The following is a 15,413-nucleotide window of genomic DNA, read 5'->3' on the forward strand; positions in this document are numbered from 1 at the left end:
GCCTCAGCCATGGAAGACTTTAGATGGACAGCAGCTGATCAGTGATGATGCTAGAATGAGCAATACCTGAGATAGCAAATGATTAATGAGGGTAAATTAAAATATATGATCAGCCTTTTGAGCACTGAGCAGCAGTGGATGATGAAAGACTTTTGCAGTGCAGTTGTAGAATCATCAGTCCTGAGTGCAGCTGCCCAGAGCTCGAGCAGCACATGGCCCCCAGTGCAGGGCTGCCCTTGGCCTGCAGCTGAGCTATGCCAAAAGGTTGGAGTCTTGGGCATATTTACAAGAGGCTGTAATTCCTACCTCAATTCTGGCATTTTTGGTTTTGAAAGAATGACTGCCCTCCCATGCTCTGCTAATGCACTCCTCAGTTGGGATTTAACAACAGTGTGGAATGATGGCTCTTGTTGCTCGTCTACAGGATAGATGATCTTTGTTGGCACTTCTAAAGTACTGCACCTATAAAAATAAATGGGCTGATTGCTTCTGTGAAGGACGTTATTGGTGCTCCTTTGATCAGCAGGCTGGCATGTTTGCTGATCAGCCTGCTGATTCATACAGTTCGGTAGGCTGCATTGGTAATAGATGCAGACCAGTGAATTAAGAAACGTTTGTGGTAATAATTAGCAAGCTGCCAGCTCATGTACACGTTTTGATGTGTTGATCTAAACATCTATTCACATTCCTAATTTCTGTATCTTGATCAAGAGTGATAACAAGTTGGAAATAGGTGAAACATCATAAATCTCTAAAAAGACAAATGAGAGGGAGTATGGTGATCTGATTTCTATACTGTACAGAAATGTGTGCATCAAACCTAGCAGAAACTTGCAGATTTCCAAGTGCCATATTTCACAGTCACTAGAGGGTAATGCCTCCTATGAGAACAGCTGCTGTGTGCTAACATCAGTATGAGCTGTCACATCATGTCTGTAATAGTGCTGCAGACCTTTAGGAGCCTTTGGAGGTGCTACAGCAGGCAAAAATGGAATTGTCAAATATTGTGAAAGCTGCAGAGGACGGGCACGTTGATTGTGCCTTGAGGTAATTGAAGGTGTGCGACTGTTTTTCCTTCTGAGTTGTTTCTCAGCTTGAGAGATTAGAATCTGAGTCAGCTTCTTGGTAAGAAAGTCCGTGGTCAAAGGATGCATATTTTCAGTACTACATGAACGCTACATACCCACACAACAGGAGAGTTTTGAGCTGCTTTAGTGCTCTTCTGTTCTTTAAGTAACGCACTTGGAATAGAGGTGAGTGTGCAAATGACGTGTGCTGAATTCATTTTGCTGTTTGTGATCCTTCTGGAGCAAAGTGGGATAATGGCAGGAATATAAGTTATGTTATTTGGAAGTGAAAAAATTCATTACGTGTATTCAGTTCAGGAAGAAATTATATAAGCAGCAGTTTTCAAATGTAATTTTTCACAAAGAACGTGTGAAGTGATCTACGTACCCTATTAACTTGTATTGCAGGTGCCTCTGAATAGCTCTTTATTTTATCATATCTAGCTGCTGTATCAAATAAACTGTCAACAAAATGTGTGCTAAAGTAATGGCCTAAATTGCATTTGCAAGTTGTGAAATAAGGATACATTTTTTTTATTTCTTTAGATCAGAGGAAAATATTTAATTTACATTATAGGAACAGGTATTTTCTAATACTTATTGATGGAGATTAAATCCATTCTACTGAATTTATTCTATGTATATCACCCTCAGTTTTGAGGCCAGAATGTGGGTAAAAATCTGAACTCTTATATCTTTGAATTGCCAATTAACTGTAGTGAATATTTATTTCTCTGAGAGTAGTAAGAAAAGAAGTAGTTCCAGGAGGTGTATGTTTATGGATGCCTGTAACTGTTGAGAAATGGTTTGGAAAATAATGGTTATTAACATCATATAAAGCTATTTTGAAACTTTTGGCAAGTCATGAAGAACTCATGATTACAAAAATATATATGTATATTCTTCTGCTACCTGATTACCTCAGTGTAGTAGTTGAACAAATTCACAGTAAATTCATAGTTGAGATTTGCAGTTTCAAAAGATCATTGGCTGATGTGTAGATGTGCCTTGGTGTTCCTATAAACTAGAGGAGCAAAAGCTGTTTTCTTTCAGATCAGTGGTAATTAACAGTCAGTTAATTCTTGCGGACCTGTCTGATTTACAAAACCATGAGTGCATTCTAATGAATATATGAAAAAGGTTAGACTCAGCTTAATAGAGTGAAGGATGCACTGGAACAAAATGAAGAATGTCTGAAAATGGTTGGGTACTTTAAAGGAACAAATAATGGGTTAGTTTTACATATCTAAAAGATCAAAGAAAAAAGGAAATAACCCTTATAATAGGGATTGGAATAAAGTTTAAAGATAACCTAAGTAAGCTGGAAACTGGTTGAACAGTGTAGAAGGTGCTAAGCACAGTGCAGAAGTGAAGTGTTTGCATTGTTGAGATAGCCAGTATTTTGGGCAAATGGCGTTCGTGTCAAAAACACTGCTGGACAAAATGCCTTCACTGGACACTCTAGATTTTGGAGTATGTAAAACTCAACTTCCTTTCTCCTCCAGAGACGATTTGAACCAACATCTCACCCTTTCAGTAAATCCAGAGATAACCATGTCTCAGAGGGCATTCTGAGAAGGGAACTCTGACATCTCTAAGGCAGTTTTGTTTTGCCCTGAAAAGTTAAAAATCTGCTCAGACCAAAAGAAGGGATGTGAGCAAGTGTTTAATGTTGTTCTCAGAGTGTTCTCTTTGCTTTGATTGCTGCTGTTCTTGCATAGCATGCTGCTGGGTGGTGTGTCTGAGGAGGTCTTTCCCTTCTGTATGCTTTTAAAATTAGTATATTTCTGTACTTCAGGGTTGGGTTTTGTTTGATTTTTTTTTTTTTTTTTTTTTTTTTGAAAGAAATCCAAGTTATTCCACTGTTACTTGAAAAAAACCTTGGGTTACTGCTGACTGGCAATGCAACAAGGCTTGTGGTTGGAATTGAGGTGAAATAGGAGTGGATCAGGTGGTCAGGAGAGTTGCTCATTGGAACTTCTATATTTATGTAGGTTTTCTAGGACATCACATAACGTAGTTCGCATTATTAAACTTGAGCATTTGGAGATTTCAACAGAAAAATATGAATATTGCCGTGGAAAACAGTTGTTATGCTTCATAAATGCTAACTTCTTTTAACTCTTCAAAATCTCATAGTGCTATTTAACAAAACAAGGTCTGCAAAAATGGTATACCAGAGGAGTTATACTGAGTTAGGTGATCTCCCTGGTGATGTGTTTTTAGAGAGGTAAAGGTCACTCAGCACAGTCATGGTAATTCAAGTTCCCGATTACAACTACTTACAGCTCCTCAGTGTTCTTCCACAATCGCCATGGTCTTCTGATGGTGTGAAAGGCAGTATTCCTATTCCAGTTTCACAGTGGCCATTAAGAAATTTGCATTCCTGCCTTTGCATCCAGATGTCAAAGTGTGTGGAAATGTGTATTTGCATGAAGGGTTTATTTTGCCCAGAAGAGGTTCTATGTTTACAGAAACTGTGGGAAGAGATTTTGGCATTCTAATACGATAATACAACTACTGTAAATACCTATTTTTGTTTATTTATTTTTTTTTACGTCCGCATAATGTCTTTAACCTGCAGCGGACAAAATAAAATTATTTTGATCACTGCTGAAACACTTGCACTATTGACTAGCATAACTAATCTCAAATACCAGAGTTATATGATGAACCCAAATAAACAAGGAGGAAGTTGCAATATACCAGATAAAAAATGTTCGTATTTCTTTTATCTAACATATGAAAACAGGAGTTCCAAGCTTCTATTCTGAACTGAAATTTGTGGAGGGCTCTGCAGCCATTAGAAATCTGTTGCTTTTTAGAAGAGCTGCATTCTCTTCCAAAGTTAAACCCATTTGGAATTTTGCTTAAGATCAGTATTGATCAAATGAAAAATAACAGTTAAAAATACAAGATCAGGAGCATGGGCTGCTTCCTATGGATTTAGCAAGATAAATGTACTTAGCTATTGCAAGTTTTCCCTTTTGGAAAGCGTGACTGCATTATTCTGAACAGAGGAGGAACTATGCTTGCAGTCTGGTTCAGATCATGTATTTTTTGCTTTGTTTCATATACCTATTATATGTTCCTCCTCAAGGATTCTATTTTTTCCAAGACATTTGCAGGGCTGAGAAAACATCAGGGCAGAAGCTGGTGCAGTACCCAGCACTGTGGAACTGACTGCTTCCCTCTGAACTCTACATTCTAAATAATGATAAGTGGAATTATGGCAGTAATTGTCCTTCTTTAGGGAGCATTTCTTACTTGAAATATGAAGCCTGTCTATTAAATAACATTTGTCAGAAGTGTTTCCTTAGGCATATTTTTCAGAATTGTATTTTATTTTTATCTTCAGCAAGATCTGACTCTGCAAGGTTTGTGTTAGAGACGGGGAGAATAACTAGAACAAGCAAATGCCTCATAGGCAACAGGAAAGCGAGTGGGGAGATGAAAGATGAGCTTCCAGCAGCTGCAAAAAGGATATACACTTCAAGGGTGCCCTATAAGCCTTATAAAGCAATAAAGGAAGGAAAACAACATTATGAAGGGTCCCAACAGCCATAAAATTCCAAAAATGGCAAGGATTGCTGTCATTATGTAAAGTGTTCGTTAAAGCTTTAAATAATGAAATAAACTCTGACACTGAGAATGGAAACCTTCCCCGTGAAACCGGCCTCTGTTTACGTTACAATCATGCAGGCCATAAAAGTCGTGCGGCACAACGCCGCGGTTCCCGGGCAGCTCAGCAGGCTGGGCGCACAGCTCTGGGCCCTGCCAGGCCTGGGGCACTGCTGTGCTGGAGGCTTTGGGACCAGAACGTAAGTGGGAAGGTGGGGAGGGATGCTTGGGATTCGGGGTGGAGATACTAGAATGCTGTGTAAAACGAGGTGCTGCTGGCATGCTTTGTCACTAACGCAGAATTCAAATTCCAACTCCGACATGAGTAGATTCCATGGCAGATACTTCATTTGTGTATGCAGAGAATGAGAAGAAAGTATTTATTTTGAACAGGAATGCCTTTAAAATTGAAAAGGCCTTGTATCTGTGTTGTTTTAGTGGTGCTAAAGTGGTTTATTTTATCTGTTAGTAGTGTTGTATATTTAAATATCCATTCCTGAACTGGAAGCTGCTTTAGAAACTATTATAAGCTATGAAGTACACAGGAGAAGCTTCCTTTTCTGTCACTGAAATTCAGCCATTTTCTGCTGTGCTTGCAACGTGCAGGGACAAAATGTATCCTCGAGGGAAAAGAGAATTCGGTTCAGTGTGGGCGAACCTTTAAGTTGCAACGCATTTCCCTTGGAGGCGTTGGAGCAGTAGTGTAATTTATGTTACTGCTTGCAGTGAAAGCGTTCAAAGGCCATTAGTTTTTCTGACCAGTGCCATGGTCCGCCATTTGTTTCATCACCATTTTTCTAATTAGGTTTTTAAGTCAAGAATGAGGTTGAACATCTTTTTAAAAAGACATTGGAAAAGCAAACAGCTTCTGACGTGGATGTTTCTGTGTTCCTGTACATGTTGCATGAAATAGAGTCGTGCAGTTTTATATCTCTGTATTTGCACCATCCAAAATGAAGTCCTTTGTCTCTTGGCGTATTTTTGGAAGAGCAGACAGGGAGACTGTCTGCATCATGAGTGGGAGAAGAAAATGAGTCACAGTTCTCTTTATGAGGAGCTTTGTTTCATTCAAATCCCTCTTGCCAAGATGCTGACACTGAACTTGAGTCATCAGCAATAAACAAGTCTTACAGAAAATTGAATCTTTAGAGGGCAGAAAATCATGGGCAAAGGGAAGGCACTCACTGACAACCTGTTTCAGTCTGTGGATTTGAGAGCAATTATTGATTGCATTATTTCCTGTGACAGATTTTTCACAAGTGCCCAAAAGTAATTTAAAGTCCCGGCCTGAAATTTCATTTCAAAACATGCGTGTGTAGTGAGAACCTGCAGCATCCATCAGGCTTTGAGATCACCGAGCATTAAATTGAGCGCTCACTGCACTGAACAACATAACTGTTGGTTCCTGCTTTTATCGTTTGCTTTTCACCTGTGCTGTTTCCGTAAAGACTGAGAACACTGATAGGCACTGGCACTTTCCTGGAAAAAAGCAAGATTTGGAGAAATTTGTTATTATTATTTTATTTAAGGCAATTATCTTTCTCTTGAAAAAATTGACACGTATGTTATGGTAACAGTCCATCAAGATTGGATATGTTTGTGTTCAGGAAGTGACAATAGATCAACTAATAAACATTTCAATTGAAAAGGAAACTTTCATAATGTATTCTATATTATTTCAGACAGTCCTCTTTCTTGGATGTATTGTAGTATCTTATTTGTCCATGGTGTCTGTGTTCCTAACCACTGTCTGCTTTTAAAGCGTGACAACTTCAAAGAAGGGTGGTAATACAGAGATACTTTCATTGTGGAAGTACTTCCACATCTAAAAACATGAAATCTGACACTATGGAATGAAAGAGAATATGCAATTTTAAAGCTGGACTAGAAATCAGACGGGAGGGAATGGCTTTAAGTTGTTCTGGGGGAGGGTCAGGTTGGGTATTAGAAGTTTCTTCTTTGCTGGGCACAGGCTGCCCAGCAAGTGGTCACTGTCCCTGGAGGTGTTTAAGGAAAGTGTGGATGTGGCACTGAGGAACATGGTGAAAGGTATGGTGGGGATGGGTTGATGGTTGAACTGGATGATCTTATTGGTCTTTCTGACCTTAATGATTCTGTGATTCTCTGCTATCGTCAATCAGTGATCGCTGTGGGGAGCGCAACTGAATGAACACAGTATGTAGCTGTGGCTGAAAGTCACAGAAGCTGCGGCACAAATCAAAAATAAGGAGGTAGATATAAGATTATGGAGTTACCAAGCCTTGGTCCTGTGTTCAGTTTGACCAGGCAATCTTCATCCTAGGAGGGCTGGATCCTCTTCCATTTGTACTGTCCCTCTCATTTCAGAACTGGCATTCTTCCCATTGTGCCTGAAGGGAGTCTGGAAGACGTGAAATAACAAATGAACTTGTTCAGTGAAGGGAGGACTGGTTGGTGCATGCTTGATGTTCGCTAGTCCTCAACAGTCAATTGTAAATATGGATTGGAAAAAAGATCAGGGTGAAAACGCACTGTCCAGTCAGCAGTGAGGAGTTGGACCTTGTCAGGAGGATGAGGAGGAGAGCAGCCTGGAGAGTGCTGGTGCAGGCGGGAGGCTGAGGGTCTTGGGAGTGCTGAAGTGAAGGATGGGAGAGAGGCAGAGCAGAACAGGCAGGAGACAGGTTGTGGGATGGAGCTGAGGAGAACTAGGAGGGGAACATGAGAGCACAGCCAGGGCCAACAGGGAGGTGAGATCCAAGGATTCCAGCAGGAGAGCAGAGGGCTGTGGGCAACTGCTCTGCTTCCAGCTTCCAGGCACAGGACTTGTCTCACAGATATGATTCTGACCCTACAAAGAAAATTTTGGTGGTTTTGTATTTTACTAATTTGTTTTTTTAAATTTGGTTGCCAGGGCAATGATGCACGTGACTATAGCACGGTATTGATTTGTGTGTACATGTACTACCATGGGTATCTGAGCACCTGTAGCTCATAGTTTCATGTTTAAAATGGCATTGCCACTCTATACATCCAAACTGGAGTGATGGTTATCCATAGGGTATCACTGTGCTGCAATCATGAAACAATAATATCATGTTTTTATTCAAATTAAGGCATGTCTGGAATGCATAAGAATTCAGTCTTAATGAGCAAGGAGAATGAATGGCAATTTGTTTAACAGAGCTTAAATGAAAAAATTGCTCATATTTTATATTTTTCAGATGGAAATAAATACATTTGTTAATAGAAACATTTTAATGAAGTGGTATCTATAGTTACTGTCTGGTTTGTGAGAAGCTGACTGGTAAGAACACATGACAGAAGTGTTCAAAAGCGGAATAAACGTGCTTAAAGAGTCAGTGTTTGAACTTTAAAAACATAGGTCCTCTTGCCAAGTCTACCACTTCCTTGGGTAAATATGGGACAGTTATCATTTCAAGTGCTTCCTTCTCACTTTCCTCATTTAAAAATACAGATATTTTAGCTGACTTCTTTTGTAGAGCAGTTTGAGATACAGTAGCACAGGGTAGGTGTTATTTTAAGCACTGTTTTTGTTTTATCGAGGGTCGAAAGGTTGGCTCGGGACACTGGCAATGAGGCCTGGAGAATCTTACCTCCTTATTGCTTATTGCAGCCGTCCCCCAGGAGGGAGCTTCCCTTGAGGAAAAGCTGTTACCGTTAGAAGGTGTCCTGATGTAATTATCAACTTCAGGCCCACCCTCAAAAGCTCTCCCTGTACATTTGTTACTAACTTAGCATCCATGTACCAGAGTGGCTGGGATTGCAATGGGCATGCAGTTCTCTTAGCAGATGGTCTCCTCAGCTGAAGGTTGAACACTAGGACAGAAGAGCCAGAGCAGATACACACCGCTGTGTTTGGCTGGACGTTACTGCCAAAGTTCTGCTTCTTTTTGTGCTTTGTCCCCTCCTAAGCATTCATGCTTTTTCAAATGTAGAAGTCCAGCGTTGGTCTCCAGCTGTATGACAAGTTTCACAAAAACGGACACGCTTGCTGAATGGGCAGAGAATATGTTGTTATTTTAAAAATCTTGTGATTTTAAAGCTTGTCTCGTTTTAGCATTCAGAATAGCTTGTACTGCATTTAATATTTATGTATATGTGTGTGCATGTGCACTCACACATTTGGAAAGAAGAACCTGGATGTTTTAGTTACTCTTGAGCACCAAAGCCAGGACTGTATTCCAGTGATGTGGCCTTCCTGAACTCTAATAAGACTAAAAGCATCTGTTTCATCCTGCTTATCTAATTATCCATTACTTTCTTTTAGAACATGTGTGCAGAAAAGCATTTTTTAAACTTAATGTTATAAGTTACCTAAAGAAACTGTAAACATAATGAAGGGTCACAGTAATAGTAAGAAACTCGGTTGTCTCCAAGATCAATTAGAGATTCTATTGGAAAGTCAGACAAAGAATCTTGAAGCTACTATTTTCTAGTATATCTGTGGTAGATTTGTTTTGTTTTGTTTCTGTTGATCTCATTGCTGCTTAGAAATCAGCTAAAACATTTATATTGCAGAAATAATATAGCAGCAGTTTCAAATCTTTTGTCCTTTATATGCTTGATTAGGAAAATCCCATTAATGATAGAAAATGCTAATCAGCAATGTGTTTCACCAGCCACCATGGGCCCACACACTCCAAATAATCCATTGTTTGTTAACCTAATGAAGGTCATTGTAGCTTTTTCAAAGCTTGTGTGACAGCATATCAAAATGCTTTCAAAACTCTGCTGCTGGACTCCAGTGCTGAAAAAAATCAAGGCTGAGTATTTACTTGTCAGAAGGGTTCTGGCGTAAATGAGTTTTATTTTTCTGGGTAGAATGATCATACTGTGCTTTCATTTGTTCATTATAATTGTCAAGACAGACAAACAGTGCAGTGGTGGCTAAGCTCATGGCGCTGCCATTAAGCAGCTAGACTTTGTCTTTATCCACATCTTATTGATTTTCCTTTCCTTTTCTTGGCAGGTGACATCACACAGAAAGGATATGAAAAGAAGAGATCAAAATTAATTGGGGCCTACCTGCCACAACCTCCTGGTACGTGTATCTGTGCTTGCAATATATGAAGATGTCAAGCATACTGATAGTTGCCACAATAAAAATCTACATCTCTGAAAAAAATAATGTGGTTTAAACAAAGCTACTGTTATTCGTTCAGAAAAAGCTTGTTTCATCCATTTCATATATATTTTTACATATATATATGTGTCTACTTTGGTACTTGTGCACTTTTTTGCATACATTGGTGTGAGTTTGGCAGTCACATCTGGAAAATAAAATCAGCCTAGGTTTGTTAGAGACATTGTTTATTGTTAAGTAATGCAAAAATACAGAAGAAAATATGATGTCCGAACTCACTAAGACTTCTGCTAAGTAAAGCTTTCTAAATAGAGGTATACTTGAGTGGAAGAAAACTTTATAGCTTTGTTCCTTTCTCCAATTCTGGGTTTCCTGCTGTGATCTTACTTTTGAAGTCAACATAGAGACCAGCAACATCCCTTAGACTTCAGCTTGTCCTTCAGTGCATGATCAAGTGATCCTTTATAAACAGTCGGTCTCTATATTTAGGAGTTGCATGTACCTGCCCTAAAAGTGTACAAAAAATTTCAAATGAAATCAAATGTCAAATTACATATTGCTTCATTTAACTTATTCCCTATATGTGTTTACCAGAAACAAGAAAAAACTCTTAAGAGTTCATGCTTTATAAAGACAATGAATCTTGAAGTTGTCTATGCGGTTTTACTTATCACTGTAGGCCTCCATTTTACGTCAGCCTCATGGGAGCATGCCACACTCTCCTGTGCAGTCTCACTTGCTGTATAGGGGCTCCTCTTGCACTTGGCATTCCTCTGAGCCATATTTTTGCTGCAGATCTGGGATCTAGTTCACTTTTTCTTTTACCATATTCTTTCTTTACGGCGTTGATGGTTTTCTATTTAAACAGCTCATGTAGAGGTACTGACGTATTCTGGCTTCTGCAGTGTATAAACAGGTCTCTGGAAGGAAAGCCTCCTATTTTTTTCCATGGAAACTACAGCAGATAGAAAGAGCACAACAACACTATTTGATAGAGAAAATTCTCAATTACAAAGCACTATTTTTCAACATATTCACCACTGTTAGCTATGTATTTTTGCCAGCAATGAACAAGAGCCTGCATGCTGCGCTTGTAAAAATCTGCATGGTTGTCTGGAATGTGGCATGTCTTTCATGTTGCTGTCATCACTGCTGAAACGTACCACCCACTGCTTCACAGTGCTCACATCCACTGTTTGGTCTCCATAAAGAGTCAGCAAGCATCAGTGACTGTCTACGTGTACTACTTTTTCTGCATGAAGGAAAATTGTCTTTTGTCAGACTGCCCCTCTGCTGCCATCTGTCACACGGCATCAAAATGTAATGGAATATTGACAGGAAGGTTCAACTTCTGCCGCCGTATCACCAAAATCCGCCTCTGAGATTGTGGGGCAACATCATAAAGCAGGAGGCATTACTTTCAGAGTATATTAGCTAGCTCCATAGCAGAATGGTATTTTGGGGCCTTTGGATTTCGTTTGGTATGCTTCACTGGTGGAAACTCCACAAAAGACATCAATGTTACAAACACCTCTTCTTTCTGAAGAGATAATTCCTGACTTGAGGATGACTGCATCATCTGCTAACTGTTGGGAGCTGTAAGAGAAAGAAGCAAATCGAATCAGCAGAGCTACAATCCCAGAAGTTCAGTCATTAAATTTGTGGATATTTGTTGACCAAACTATCAGGCATACAGTAGTCTTCAGTATGTTCTCATGTTCTGTACTTAGATGTACTGAGTTATGGTGAGACTTACTTAACAGTAGTCCTCAACACAGGATTATGGTTGGTACCAGTATTCTCTTCTATAGCTAGTTGTGAATTTTTTTCTTCACAGAAGAAAATACAGCTCTTCCTCCAGAGAGCTCATAGTCATTTGGTCAAACTGTAGCCTTGTCTCAAACTGCTGAGGAATCTTCATGCCATGATGAAAGAGAGAAGGTGGAGAACTTACTGAGTTTTATCTTTCAAAGTCTCTGTTGTGATATTAAAGTTTTCCAGCAAAAGGACAGCATAGAAATCTGTATCAGTCCTATAGTGGGATCCATTCAATAATTTGAAGAAGTAATGACTGACAACGTAGCAGATCTAGCACTATTGTAAAGATGGGAAGAAGCAGGGTGAAAGTTTTCCTCTGTACCACTTCCCAGGAAAACTTGCACTGGGTTTGTGGGGATGAGTGAAGAAAGATTATGGGAGGAAGGACAGGAGAAGGCTATTGAAATATTGTCCACTATTTTCTTGTACGTACATCGAGCTCAATCGTTTAGCTCATGGCTAAATGAATTACTGTGTTACAAAGGAAGATATTGCTTCTACTGTATTGAAGTATTTTCCTCCAGAAACTAATATTATTTGTTCTTGATCTTTGCTGTCTTTGTAGTTTTTGTTTGTTTTGTTGTGGTACCTTTTGGACAAAACCTGAAACTGTAATTTGATATTTTCCTCCTAAGATCTTACTCACCTGAGGTCCCTGTTCAGTAGGAAGGGGAAGATGAATCCTTTATGAGAAGAAATAAGATAACAAAACAGATGCTGCGTTTCATAAGCCTCTGTTGGTATCTGAACACTCAAATTAGTTATGTCTTTGTTGTAATGTGTTTTGATGGGGAACTGCAAGAAATATATAAGCTTTGGTCTTAGCTTTTGTCGTTAAAAAGGAGGAGAAGATGAAGAGAGATTATCAAACAGTGTGGAAATTGGTACGGCTCTTCTGCAGGGATTGAAGATCTCAGGGAAGGGCTGTGATTTGTGTTCTGTGACTGCACTCAAGGAAATTAAGGAAATCCAAAGGCAGTTCCCCTCTGTTTGGGCATCCAAGTCCTCTTGCTGCACCTTTGCTAACATTTCTAACACCAATGTTGGCAGAGTGGAACGTTGACCTCATTGGCTCCGTGAGTGTCCTGTAGTGTCTGTGCGTGTGTGTGCGTGTGTGCTGTACTGCATGGGGGCAGCAGCTCCATTCGTTGCTGTAACAAATGTAAAAAAACTAAACGTGAATTAATTAGTTTTTTTCAACTTGTTACAGCAGCGAATGGAGCTGCCGCGGTACGGTGTAGACTGCAACACAGTGAAGGAGCTGCCAGAAGAATGCTCCGCACTGCCAACATTGGGGTCTGTGACATCCGGGAAGCGGCCGCTAGAGAGAGAGCAGCCAGCACGGCAGGAAACCGGCCTCTCTTTTATTTTCGTTTTGGTGAGCACAATGAATGTATCTTTTTCAGTCTATATCTGTCTGTAAGTGTGCCTCAACTGGAAGTCTCTGGTAGATGTGTGCATCAGTCAGACAGGTGAGGGGCTGCCAGTGACAAGGCAGGACAACGGCAACTGGGAGGCTGTTACCAACTTCTGTCTACCTGAGAGCAGAGTGTTTAGAAGGGAGAAGGAATAATCAATTTTAGTGCCTAGCTTCCATGCAGTGGTCACTTTGGAGGAGGAACATAGAGGAGGCTGTGAAACACAGGAAGGCATATGTTTCTACTTCCCTTTTTGGCACTGCCTTTTTACAGAGCACTGGAAAAGTCCAAGTCCACCAGAATCAGGAGGAAGCTGTAAAAATCTGAGCACCCCTCATTCTGTGCAGTTTCTAAGTAGAGACTGAATCTCTTTGGAAACTCAATAGACTGCTGAAACTCAGTAGAGCACTGGAAACTCCAAACCATTCAGAAGCAGGCCAACATCTAGGAGCAGGCACCAAGCTGATAGAGCGCACTTGAGGGACTTCCTGCAGGACTATGTGTTGGCAGTGTGGACAGATAAGACAGGGTCCCAGCTGTGCCTCTACAGCTGTGTCTTTCAGCAGTCACCCATCTTGCCTTCTGGGAATGTAATAGAATCATGGAACGGCTTGAATTGGAAGAGACCTTAAAGATCATCTAGTTCCAAACCCCATGCTGTGGGCAGCATTACCACCAGCAGTTCAGGCCGCCCAGGGCCCCATCCAATCTGGCCTTGAGCACCTCCAGGGATAGGCCAGCCACAGCTTCTCTGAGCAGCCTGTGCCAGCACCTCGCCACACTGAGTAAAAAATTTCTTCCTAACATTTAGCCTAAATTTACCCTCTTTTAGTTTAAGGCTGTTCCCCCTTGTCCCGTCACTATCACACTGTGTAAAAAGTTGGTCCTGTCAGGGAGTTCTTTACAGAGAGAGTGGTGAGGTGCTGCAACAGCTGCCCAGAGAGGTTGTGGTTGCCCCGTCCCTGGAGGTGTTCAAGGCCAGATTGGATGGGGCCCTGGGCAGCCTGGTCTGGTATTGAATGGGGAGGTTGGTGGCCCTGCACGTGGTGGCAATGTATGGGAACTGCTGAATCACAGCCTGAACCTCTGATTGATCAGCTGAGGCAAGCACTGAGTCAGCCATGGGAGCACAGGTGAAGGCAATTTAGCTGTGTGACCGGAAGGGGTTGAGCCTGGCTGCACCTCTCCTAGATCCCATTTAAGTGCTGACTACCAGTGGGGAGGGATCTCTTCTGGCGATTCCTCCTTTGGAGTTTTGCAGTGAGCCTAGGATATGGGTAAGCATTCTGTCTATTCTCTTTTGATATAAATAACCTGCTTAGCAAAATTCTCTGGTGTATTTCATAATTATAACATCTGTACATTCTTTGATTATACAGGTGGGGTTGGAGATTCATGGTCCTTGAGGTCCTTTCCAACCTTGGCCATTCTGTGATTCTGTGGTCCCTCTCCTAGTTACAAGCTCCCTTCAAGTACTGGAAGGCCACAATGAGGTCCCCCTGGAACCTTCTCTAAGCTAAACAAGCCCAGCTCCCTCAGTCTTTCTTCATAGGAGATATGTTGTGCCTGGTGGCAGGCAGATGGTCCATTCCTACTCCCTGGGCTTGTAGCAGAGGATTAGCAGGTCCCCAAGACAACAGATTTTCTCCTGCTAGTCATGTGGGCACGTGGACTCTTTTCCGTGTTCTTGTCCATGCTCTCACAAGGCAGACCTGACACAGTGTAAGAGATGGGCAGAAAGAAAATAGAACTTACAGTTCTGTCTGTGTAAGGCATACCTGTAAAAACGTAATCCTTTTGAGAAACCCACACCCTCTCATTTTCAAACAAATTTGCTATTATGCTATAAAGGAAATCCGTGTTGGATTCTGACTGTGTTGTTTATTCTCTTTAATTTCTCTACGTACACCTAAAAGTGTGTACATACATCCATATACTAGAGCTCTTTGTGCTGCGCTCACTGTTAGAAAGGGAAAGCTGGTACTTTTCGGGAATTAGTATAATCCTAATTTGGAAGAGGTAGATGTGCGGCCATGTAGTTGATACTCCATCAGGTGATGTGGGAGTGCACTATTAAGGTTTCTATTTTGGACAGGAAAATCTCAGAGAGTAGGTTGTTGGATATGCTACACAGCAAATACAGACAGTGAGTCTGACGCATGGGGGACTTGCTGGATCCACTGCACATCTGCAAGTTGGCTGTGCAGTGCATGCACTGTAGGTCTCACACATCCAGATGCTGCACAGACTGCACATATGCAAAGGACATTTGTGTCATCCCAGCCAGACTGTTGAACATTCAGAAATCCGAAACGGATATGCTGCGTTTGGCAATGGTAATGGGAAAAAGGACAGGGAGAGCCTCTTTTTTCTTTTCCATTAAATTCCCACCTGCTTTAACTTAAG

The 15,413-nt window shown here is 40.9% G+C and overlaps 1 protein-coding gene across 7 annotated transcripts in view; it reads left to right on the forward strand.

Moving 5' to 3' along the window:
* Positions 1–15,413, forward strand: part of DIP2C (disco interacting protein 2 homolog C) — a 291,284-nt gene that overhangs the window by 143,369 nt on the left and 132,502 nt on the right. For 5 of the 7 annotated variants that reach the window (XM_042888242.1, XM_042888244.1, XM_042888245.1 and 2 more), the window contains exons 2-3: positions 9,658–9,729; positions 12,800–12,967. In XM_042888242.1, coding sequence (XP_042744176.1) covers positions 9,658–9,729; positions 12,800–12,967 — 240 coding nt within the window. The remainder of the gene's footprint in view (positions 1–9,657; positions 9,730–12,799; positions 12,968–15,413) is intronic. The other 2 variants (XM_042888246.1, XM_042888247.1) reach the window with 1 other exon arrangement.

Source organism: Lagopus leucura, unplaced genomic scaffold (assembly GCF_019238085.1).
Source record: "Lagopus leucura isolate 7727_CA_CO unplaced genomic scaffold, USGS_WTPT01 Super-Scaffold_100157, whole genome shotgun sequence".
In the NCBI taxonomy this organism is placed as follows: Eukaryota; Metazoa; Chordata; class Aves; order Galliformes; family Phasianidae; genus Lagopus; species Lagopus leucura.